The sequence below is a fragment of the Centruroides vittatus genome, unplaced genomic scaffold (assembly GCF_030686945.1).
Source record: "Centruroides vittatus isolate TY-2023 unplaced genomic scaffold, ASM3068694v2 contig_904, whole genome shotgun sequence".
NCBI classification, from domain to species: Eukaryota; Metazoa; Arthropoda; class Arachnida; order Scorpiones; family Buthidae; genus Centruroides; species Centruroides vittatus.
In genome coordinates, this window is record NW_027122594.1 from 325683 (window position 1) to 337719 (window position 12037).

Sequence of the window (12037 nt, forward strand, 5' to 3'; positions counted from 1 at the left end):
AACCTGATTATTAAATGCAATATCTTTAAAATATTTATTTTTCAATATTTGGTAATTTTTCATAATTTTTAGAATAAAAACTGAAAAAACAAAACAAAAAGCTATTGATGTTTCATACAAGAAACATCATTAGTATTTTGTTTGTTTTTTTTTGTCTTTTAATCCCTTAGAGCAGCACTCCGCCTCCAAGAGGATGGAAAAAGCAGAGTTTATGGTGGGCACACGAATATGATAAATACGTGTTGATTCAAAAAGGACAATGACCTGACTACTACAAGTTTGTTGACACTAACGTTTGGGACAGAAGGAATTCTAACAAACCTCAAACTTTTACACCATTGCAGTCCTATTTCACAGAGTATGCATGCGTTTATGGACATGGCATTTCTCACCTTACGTCGGGTCGCCACGGTTTCGGCAGAGAATCCAATAAGGCGGTACAGTGAAGATTTTTCGAATGCACGCAATCAAATAAAACTTGTATTATTGAATTAATTTCGATAGAGGTCATTACCGTTAAGCAGCAACTATTAAAAAATTTATTTTCCTAACTTATTCGATCCCAATTGTGAATCGGGCACCTCGTCCTGGGCAGAATTCTAACTATACGGTTCTTGCGTTTTGATATCATGCATTACAAAATCGGTCGATCAATTAAATTCGTTTAATTTCTTAATATAAATTTTAGTTGTAAAGCGTTTATAAAATGATTTCGGTTTATTTTTTCCCATGATATATCTGTATATATTGCTATTTTTGATAGCTTTTCATTACAAAGAAAGCTAAAACTGCCAAACAGACAAAATATAAGGAAAAAATTCTGTCTGATCTACAGAAGAGATCCGAAACCCCAGGAAATTTAATGGGTAATCCGTCCCGGATACGTTGACCCCGTCTCTCAACACGTACCATCTCTATTGTAGAACTGACCGAATCCACGATGGGCACAGAAAAGACCTTTCTTGATGTTCATCGGACATAGAGTCAAAAATAAGAGGAAAAAAAAAGTCTTAAAAAAATAATATCACATATAATAATATATATACGAAATACATAAATACGTTTCTTTTTTTTAAACACTTTTCACTCTGTGGACACTAAGAAGGCCTCTTTTAGCAAGCCCATTATGGGTTCAACCAGGCCCACAATGGGGAGGGACGGGACTCGACATATCCGTACGGGACACCCCCGAAAAACTTCTGGAATTATTTGACCCGTTCGGATTCGATCCCGGGTACCCCAGAGCGGTAGGCTGCCACCTTACCGATCGGCCATCAATATACAAACACAGTATAGTACAGTACATCTACGATCATTCCATTTTAATATTTAATATTTTTAATAAATATTAAAATTTTTATATAAAAATATTTGGCATTAACTAAAATATTTGTTGTAATAATAATAAAACTCGATTACTTTTAATTCGCGATTAAAATATATTTAAAATGAAAATATATTGTAGATCCACCTAGTGAGGAAAATTGGAAACAACGCCATTATTGCCGTCAAAATAAGGTGAGTATGGTGGGGGTTCTTACGGCAATTATTTCGCCAAAAAGTAGAAGAATTCAAACCAGAAGCGCGATTTTTATTTAAGTCATCTCGATAGTTGCGAAACCATTCATTTTAATTGGATAATAATAATATTAAATTGTTTTTTTTTAAAATTAAAACGAAACGTAATATATTGTAGGCTTAGACAAACGTGTATATTACTCCATTTAAAACATAGATATTTAAGTTAAATTTTTTCTATTTAATGAAAATTTTATTTAAAATTACAAAAAGTTAAATTAATAATTTGTGTTTTTTGTTTGTTTTTCGTATATTTTAAATTTATAAATAAATTATTTGATGAGTACTTTGCTCGCTTCATACCAAAGCACGTGATAATTAAAATATGTTCATTTCATATTCAAGTTTTTCATCAATTTCTGTCAATCCGATTTCGAAAGATAGTTTTTAACGGGAATATTATTGAATTTCTTTGTATTTTTTTAAATTAAAGTGTCGACAGATAATCGTTTTCGTATTAGAAAAATGATGGAGTAACATTGAGAAAATTAGACAAAACATTGTTTTAGTAGTTTTTGTATTTTGTAATGCTTATCATTTTTTAAAAGATAAACACAAAAATTATCCAGTAATTAGATTTTAAATGGGTCATATTTTATAGTTGAAATAAATCTTACCTTCAATTCTTTGTTTTGGTTATCAGGAGGTTCATTTTTGATGTTTTATTAGTTTGTGCGTTTGATTAAAAGAACTATTTCTGTTAAGTGTAAGAAACTGAGGTGCTCTTATGTGGTATGGTTACCGTACGAGACATAAGATGACCGTTTCCGAACTTACGGAAATAGAGAACTGTGCGTTTGTGTCGACGGGCTATGGTGTATGGATGGACCTCAACTTTCGGATGACTTTGTCTTTTTCGTGGTGCCCCTAAATTGCTTTTTGTGCCAAGGAATTGGGGAATGAAGTGATAGATTTAAAACTAGAATAAAACTAACTTGCTTTGAATAAAAACGTGTTGCGTTACTTATTGAGTGACGTAATGTGTTTCGGGCATACTTGTAACGTAATTGCAAATGCATTGTAATTCTAATAATAATCTACATTTGAAGCTTATAGCATCATTTGTTATTCAGTTTTGTCGTTTTAATAATTACCGTATATCTCGGCGGATAAGACGACCTTCAGATAAGACGAGGTATAAATTTTTGTCGAAGTTTTATAGTTTTAGCATATATCTGTCCTATAAGACGACCCCCAAACTATCAATGGCCTATGAATTTAGTTTGATCAGTGATCATCATCTGAATAATAATACTGTATAACGTATACGAAATTATAAACGGAATACGTAATTTTTCAAATGAACAAATTTATTTTCTTGCATCTTGCAGCACTGCCTTGCGATTGTTGCAAGCATTCACACTGATTTGGCATTCGGGTAATGACCTTGTCTATTCACAAAAACATCGTATGGGCTATTCTATTTTGTGGACATGCCCTACTTTCTACTAGTAAATAATTACGGTTTGTCCATTTTTTTATAATGGTTTTAATTTATATAAATTTCATTCTAATTTTTTGTATCTGTCCTATAAGACTATCCCGGATTTTCGGGGCCTTTTTTTTATGATTCAACTATCGTCCTATCCACCGAGATATACGGTAACCTCTGTAACTATAAAACACACTTAAAAACCATTCAATAATAAAAGACTCTTTCCACACTTTTCTGGCATCACGTCTTTATTAGAACAAATGTTTTTGGCCTCTTTTCAGGATCTGTGTTGGGTTGTAACGAATATCCAAATCAAATGTTTAACACATTTAAGTTCCATGTATTGCGAATATGCAACACATGGCACTTAGGAATAGAACATATGCAACATATGGCACTTAGGAATAGAAATCATTTTCGAATAACTTTTTAATGAATAATTCCGAATAAACATTTGATAACAATAGTTAAATGGTATTTCACAGGTTCTGTTGTGTCAAAATTTTTATAAAAACTTTGATATGACAGAATCTACTGAAAGATCAAAGTGAAAAAATAAAATGTCACTCTAAAAAGTTCTACAAGTTTTCTGTTAGTCCATAAAAAAATCTCCAATCTGGAAATGTTGGGCAAAATTACATGAAAACTACCTTTGGTTCTCAAAGCCACTTCTTACTTTCCTGTCTAAGCTTGCTATATGACATCATGATGTTGCTATGTACTGTATATTGTACATCACACAGGAGCTTGATGTTCTGCTGTTTTTCCTGAAGAGTGTTTTGTAATTCAATTTTATGCCAAATGTCAAAATAAGCGGACCAGAGATTTTATTGTCATTTTAATAAAAATATTGCCAAGTGGTAATTTTGGTGCTATGCATTACAACCATGGTCTTTCAGAGAAACTACGAGGCCTGGGGTGGCCACAAAGAAAGGACCAGGGCCTTTGACATCGTCAGGTGTGCTAGCACATGTTTGCTAGAGTTTTGCTCTCTCAAAACTGTAGTTTGCAGCAGCTCTTAGTATCATAAAACACCATTAGCACAGAACTGACTAAACAGGCCTTGTTTTCTGCTTTTATGCCTTTTTTTGCTGGGGGTGGGATTCTGAGATGGAGGAAGGGGTAACTTTTGAATGTGGGTGTGTAATGATTGGCCAGAACATTCCTGCCAACATGGAGTTGGTCAGGGTGATATACTTCTAGTCAATCAGGGACTGGTTCATATCTCTCAATCCTCTCTGACTCCTCCTACAGAAATTTAGAATTTAATTTTATAAATGTTAAAATTTAGCAAATCACTTTGCCTTCTCCTATATTTTTGTCTAACATATTTAGTTGCCAAGTTGAGGTCCCTAATATTGAGAGGCCCAGGGCAGTTGCCCCTTCTGTCCCCCCTCTGATAGGCCCTGATTACAACCCCTGCAGTGCTAAGTAAAAGATTAAGAAAAATATGGCAATATAGGAATAGAAGAAAAAAATTCTTTATTTATAATCATTTTATAAAAATTTTCATTATAAATATTAATTTATTAAGTATTATATACAGTAATTAATTATAATTGATAATTCATCAGTTTGATTAAAAAATAAAGTTCTGTTTTAAATAGTGTATCTCTTTAAAAATATAGTAAGCTTATATTATGAGTACACGACCACCGGGCAATTCACAATTGGTAATAGTCAAGAGGCAACTGTCATTTTTATTTCTTTATTTGCTTTTTTATAAATATTGTTAAAATATATATAAATATAAATATGGTTAAGACTTACGAAGTATGAGTTATTTTTAACTTGGGAAAAGGAAATGTTTCGGAACAACGTACTGTAACATCATTAATTATTTTATGTCAGAAGTGGTTAACAAAGCACATTAAGAAAAACATTTCTTCGAAATAGATTCTTTCAAAGAACTTATACTTTTTTGTTTAATTTATATTGTATTTAATGTATAATGTAATGTATTTTAAATTTGTGTAATTGTTGTCTGTTTTTATGTATATTTGTTAATTTTGGAAGTAGATATCAACTGTCCTTTGAGACTGTTTATTTTTACAAGTAAATAGAAAAAAGTATGTAACATTATAAATACGTTTGTTAATTACAGAATTGTTCTTTTAACTCTTAACTTGCTCCTCAAAAAATATTATTTAAGTTTACTGGGTAGTAAATCAATAGAAAAAAATTTTGTCTATTGTTCACCTCTTATTTTGTCACTCAGATGTCCCATGCCCAGTTGATGGAGACTCTATGTTATAATCTAAAAATTTTTAAAAATAACATGGAGCTGTCAAATTATATCTTATTCAGATTGATGTCCTACTATACAATATTTGGCATGAATATCAACTTATAGAATATTCAGATAAATATGAAAGATTGTATATAGTACATTGCAACAGGCACAAGACAAAAAGTAATGATTTATAAGAGTAAATAAGAAAAATCTCAATAACATTTAAAATTTTTTTCCTCCAGTTTCTTGATTTAAAAAATACATAAAGTTTCTTGTTAGCGTTAATACTGTGATTGACTAATTGATGGCGAAGTTTTCGTTAACTAACAAACACGAAAAGTGTTCAGATATTATATAAATACAGTATAAAAAAAAAAAATAGAATCACATGTAAAACACTAATTGTCTGATAAGGGAACAAAATCAAAATTTCAGCATAACAACACTTAAATAACATGTGTTAATGAATGAGATGATAGATATCAACAGATAAAATTTATTTGCCAAATTTAAAAGTGTTTGAAAAGTAATTCATGTAGTTGAAGAATTTTATTTAATAGATCACAAATAATATCAAAGCATTGTAGTTTAAGATGGCTCATTAATAGCAGATTTGAAATAACAGTCTTGTATTTACAAAAGTGAACAAAATGAAATTATGGCATTGATGATGCTTGATAATTGATACAAATGAATTAATTTGTTATGTTTGTATATCGCATCGAATACTTTTTAGATTCATTGGCATACTTTTACATATACCCAAATATTTGTCAGTTATTGATGCTTAATCACTACATCAATGGTAGTTGGCGTTCAAAACATTTGTGGCGGTATTATTTATAAGAATAATTATTACTGTTATGTTGAAAAAAAATGTTTTTCCATTAGAATTATCTTTTTTTGATTCAAGCGGTTTATTGCAAGATACCTTTCTAGTTAGACTGAAAAAGTATGAGTTATTTTTAATAGTGTATCAATTAAAATCATTATTTTTGCAAAAATTTATTTCAATTTACAATTTAATTGAATCAGTTTCTGATTTAATTTTATGCATAAGTTTTTGGCATAAACATCTTTAGTATAAAATAAATTAATGGAGAAGTTTGGTATTATAGGTAAGTACATTGCTGTCTGCCTGTAAATTTGCTATTAAAAGTGCTATTTTGAATTTTACAATGACAAACAGGCTTATAACTAAACGACCACCTTAAATAATTGGACTATAAATCCAGATTTATAGCCCATTTAAGGTGATTGTTTGGCTATAAATTTATATATATTGGACTTCGGGTTGTTTGATAGATGAACAGGTTATAAATAGTTTTCTCATTAAAAAAATAATAGTTTTTAAAATTAAAAGAATTATTTTAATTATATAGTACTAGTAAATACCACAGTTTTGTTAATTTTGAAAATACAGTATGAATAAGACTAAATAGTTTGCCAGGTAATGTTACCACCTGTCCAGTTTTCACCCGGACAATCCAGGAATTTACTCACTGTCCAGGTGAACTATTAATTTTGTCCAGGAATTTTGTAGAAATTGTGAAATTACGATGAAACAAAGTTCTTGCAAATACTGTTATAAATTTACACCATTTGAACAATGAAAGACCTCACACTCACTGAAACTCATCTGCCATTCCACCATGTTACTCTGTTTATGCTGACGTGTGATGCGCAACCTGCCTCATGACCTTTTTTTGTGTTTTTTGCTTGTATGTTACTCCTACACAAGTCCCTAGTCCCTAACTGTAACTGATTTAGAACCAGCATGCACATTATTCTTCGCATTGTAAAATGACATTGCGCATGCGTCAGGAACTTCTGTTCGAACAAACACGACCTGCCATCCAGGTCAACAATTTTGTAAAGGTGGCAACACTATTGCCAGGATAGAAATTTAATCAAAATATTGAAGTCAAAAATAAGTGAGATGAATTATTTGAAATTGTTGCATACTTGTAGGAAACAATCTTTTACTGTAATCATTTTAAATCATAAAATCATGATAAACAGCTAGAAAAACAAAATATGAATAAGTACCAAAAATAAATTAATGGATCCAGAATCAACTGATAACGTTGCAAAGAATGAATAGCCATTTTTATTAATAGATTTTATTATTTGTTAGTGGAATGTTCTCATTTCATTTGATTAGGGAATCTCCTTTTTAAGAAGATATCATTGTTATTCTGAAGCAATATATTATTTGCTTGATGACAATGTTTCTTCAGACTATAAAATTAACTATGTTTCTGTTAGTTGGGAGAACTTGCTTATTCTGTATGAATAAGCTGTAAAATGACACTAATATATCTACTGTGATTTTAATAATTTCTTAGTATACCTCTATCTAAGAGTTGCCTTCTCATTTTTAATTTTTTTTATTCATTCCTTTGTCTGCCTTCTAATATGTCTTGCTTTACACTCTTCCTATCAGATCATCTTTATAATCATTTGATTTAAACACGATTATTTAAAATGATTTAACACGCTATAAATTCTTTATTTAACTTTGGCCATTAAATGAAAGTTTATTGTAATCTGGTTTTAAGCTAATGTTGTTTAATAATTTTTTTCAATGCTTGTTTACATAAGTTTAAGGGTCAGTTTACAGTCCACTGCTATGACAGCACAGCTTGCTGAGTTCCTCTCTGTTCACTGTTTTCTGCTCTACTATCCTGGATGTCGAACTATAGAGGCACACTTCTGGTCTAGCAATGCAACTCCAATGCCAATGACATGCTTTGCAGAGTTAGCTGCTAGTCAGAATTTGACTATAAACTGGATGATGATTGACAACTCAGAAATGGCTAGTGACCGTGAAAGTCCACACTGCCATTGGACTATAAACCAATTTTAAATTAACCACTAAATAACCATTTAATTTCAACGAAAAGGAATATATGATAGACCACAATATATATATCGGGTTATATTGTCTTAGCCTATCTATCTAGTGGTCTTGATAGAGAGAGTTAACATGGGATGGAGGATGGAGATCTGATGCAAGCCGGTTGGGTTGAAGGAAGAAAGTCTAGATGACAGTTCTTATTCCGGGTGTACACTAGATACTATGGCCGTAGGCAAGAAGGACGACATACCCATAAAGATAATTAACACGATGTATCTGACGATATAATAGAATGATATATCCAAACATATAATAAAATGATGTATCCCAATGTATCTGAAATTTGAGGCATGGAAAAGGAGTGGATCAGTTGAGGAACTGATAATGACTTCTTGCCTCGGGGAATTAGGTGGCGACTGCCTGTCTGGTATTACAGTAGAGCGTCGAAAAGTGGAACCAATTGGGGACTGGGGTCCTTCCAGTTAATGATTTGTTCCAGTTTCCGACTTTGTACGAAAAAATACATTAACCTGTCCGATGTTCAAATTTTTCTCCGTTGCGTATCGCTTCCTGTTGAATTTTTCTTCGTTGCGTGTCGCTTCGTGTTGAATTTTCGTCGATTTTAAGCCTAACGAAAATTTTTATAATAATCATCGAGGCTATCATATCGTTAAAAATTATTTCTGCATTTTGTACAAACAAAATAAATATATTAAAGAATATAAAAAACATGAAAATTATACTTTAGAAGTAAATTTAGTATCAAAAACATTCGATTCAGCACGACACAGTCCGACTGAAAATCGTTCCACTTACCGACGTTCCACTTATCGGCGCTCTACTGTATTTTAAAATGATGAAATCGGGATAGTAGGTCGGAAGGTCGCGTGAAAGCGTCTTTATCGATGCTGAGAACTTAAAAGGAGATATAGCCTACTCCCAGGTGTGAAAGTTCACAGATACTTGGCAAAGTTGGTGTTACGACGTTAAGTTGTTTATGTTGTAATCCAGATTCTCACATTATGTATCTGTGCTTACAATGTTCCTGACTATATTACATGTATTTAATATACTCATGACAGAAAAAGTTTCTTTATTCTTCTCTGAAACATTCAAATCAGTATATACTATTTGTTAAATTTGGTACATTAAAATTGGTTTTACAGTATTAGTATATTATTTATGGTGAATTAGATTATAATTATTTATTTATTTTTTGTTCGTTTTTGGATGTCCTTAAGTAGTACATAATGGTTTATTATTATTCATTCTAAATTTCATTCTTTTTGCAAACTTGTGACTCACATCAAAAGAAGACAGTATTTTGAGCGAGCTCTTGGAATGTGTTGTGAATGTGAGTCATTCATGTCAAGATTACTAGAAAAGAAATAATGTTGTAGTTTTAAAATTCAATAATTTCTGGTCTCATAGCTAGAGTTAAAAGTATTTAAATAAATAATATTGAAATAGAGAAATAGTAATTATTTTTAGAAATAATAAACCTCAGTTATTTAAATCACTGAATTAGTGCAGTTGAGACGACAAATAATGATCTTTTTCTTATTTACCAGTGACCACTGCAACCTTAAGTAAAAATTCTCATTTACTTTGGTCTCAGTGATCAGTGGCAAATAAAAAGAAAAAAAAAAAAAGAGTTCATTATTTGTCATCTCAATTCAATGATTCAAATAATTAAAAGAAAGCACCCCTCATAGGTTTACATAATATTCACTATTGCAAATTATCAGTAATAAAACCTTAAATTCTAAAATATATTGAGATTGTTTAGAATGTATTCTAAAGTATTTGGAATCGTTTACACCCTATTTTCTTTAATTATTGCTGTTTTAAAAGATGTCTTGTAAGTAAATTAACTATTTATTTAAATTAGTGATTATTTAAGACTTTTTAAATAATTAGAGTAAAATTAATTTATATTATTTTATTTTATAAATTTCAGTTAATCATTAGTTAATGTTTTTTCTACTTTCAGTTTATGTACAAAAGTAATTTATTTCGTATTGCCTGAAAATTTTTATAATGGGAAAATGGACAAAGTATTTGAGAAAATATTGTATTGAATGGGAAAATGATCCTGAACTGAAAGGTAAATGAAAAAAATGTTAAAAATTGTTCAAAGTAGTTTAATCATATGCAATTTTGTACAGAAATATGTTATGATACATATACAAAATCATTCAGTTATTTTAATTTTCTGTTTCCAAAATTTAATATTCAATATGGTTGACCATTTTGAGAGTAAAAAGATAGTTGCGTAAGGAATTGTCTGATGTTTTCAGGTTGGTTAAATCACTTTTACAGACTATCCTTACTTAAGCTACGTTTGCATTGGCATACAAACTGCTACAAACAAACAAAACAAACACTAACTAAAACAAAATGTTGTTTTCATTGTGCTATGTGACACAAACTAAGTTAGAATGTGATTGGTTTATAAGATTTGTTTACACTTCCCCAATTTTAAAGAATTTCCCTCAAATTTAAGTAATTGAGGAAATTTTATTTGTTATTAAACAATGATACTTCTTATACCTTAATTCAAACTTAATGTAATCAGTTTAGAAATACATTATAATACTGTTAATCAACTATTATTATTGTATTGCTACATATTTTGTTGTTCCCAAAGAATGTTGTGTTCTTCAACATGTTTGTGTACAGTAGACCCCCCCAAAACAGATTCATATAACATGGATTTGTATAGCATGGCGAAAAAATTGCGATCGTGTTCATATAACACACTAAAAGAGACTTGTATAACATGGTAAAACGTCATCGCCGACTCGTGTCGTGACAGGATTGGTCAAATCTGGACCAATAGCATATATTGTACAAACTGTTGAGTTTAAACGAGCACTGGACCTACTAAAAAACATTTATTATTCAATGGCCATAAAAATTATATTTTTATTAATGATGGCTCCAAAGTTAAGTTATTTTTCTGCAAAAAATTTGCTGATCGGGAAATACACACCCGCCATTCAATGAGTCGCTCCGCGACGAAAACAAGCTTAAGCGATGGCATCGTCGAACGGTGCACACTCGGTAAGTAATCCTACAATTTTTTGTTTATAGCATAGTTTATATGGATTATTTCCAAAAAATTATTTGTGATTTGGAAATGTTGAGTCAAATTAGTCTAGAATCGATTAATTTTATGGAAGAAAACCTTTCAAACAGCCATATTCCCGAAACTGCACATGTGCTGTGCTGTGATTGGCTCATGTATTTAAGTGATTCGTACAACACGGATTCATATAACACGGAATGTATCTACTGTGTTATAGGGGGGTCTACTGTATTTTCTTTTGCGATACAGGATGTCAATAATTTGTAGTGTGTTGGAAGACATGTAATTGGTCTGTATTGTGTGGGGTCTGTGGTATTGTTGTTTTTAGGTTTCATGTAGGTGATGCCCTGAGTAAGAAAATTTGACATGTCTTGTGGATTGATGATGATGTGTGTTAGATGTTTAGCTAGTTCCTGGTGCAGTGATGTAAACTTTTTGTACCAGAAATTGTGAATGTTGTCTACACCAGGTGTCTTCCAGTTGTGTGTTCTGTTAACAGTGTATTGGAAATCATGTATGTTTATTTCAGCACAGGGCATAGTTGGTATGTTGTGCAAGTTTTTGTTCTCCTCCTCGATCCAGCCTGCATCAGCATTGTGTATGACAGCACTGGACCAAAGAGAAGACCAATATGTTGTGAGTTTTTCTTCTGTTGGTATGTCCACTGTGCTGTGTATCAGTGTTTGCTTTGTTACCAATTTGTCTGTAAAAGAGTTTTTCATTGTTTGTAAATAATTTATTTTTGTTGTTTTCGTAGTGGACGTGTTTTATATCATTTGAGTCTACGTGCTTTGGCTGCAAGTTTTTGTTTTAGTATATCAATGTATTGTGTAATGTGGG

The 12037-nt window shown here is 31.1% G+C and overlaps 1 protein-coding gene across 2 annotated transcripts in view; it reads left to right on the forward strand.

Moving 5' to 3' along the window:
• Positions 1-1467: 1467 nt before the first annotated feature.
• LOC136984114 (oocyte zinc finger protein XlCOF6-like) overlaps positions 1468-12037 on the forward strand; it is a 44374-nt gene continuing 33804 nt past the window's right edge. Inside the window, exons 1-2 of one of the 2 annotated variants that reach the window (XM_067281040.1) lie at positions 1468-1518; positions 10100-10213. In XM_067281040.1, the coding sequence (XP_067137141.1) occupies positions 10147-10213 (67 nt within the window). In that variant the 5' untranslated portion in view covers positions 1468-1518; positions 10100-10146. Of the gene's footprint in view, positions 1519-9941; positions 9968-10099; positions 10214-12037 lie in introns of those variants that run through there. The other variant, XM_067281041.1, reaches the window with a different exon arrangement.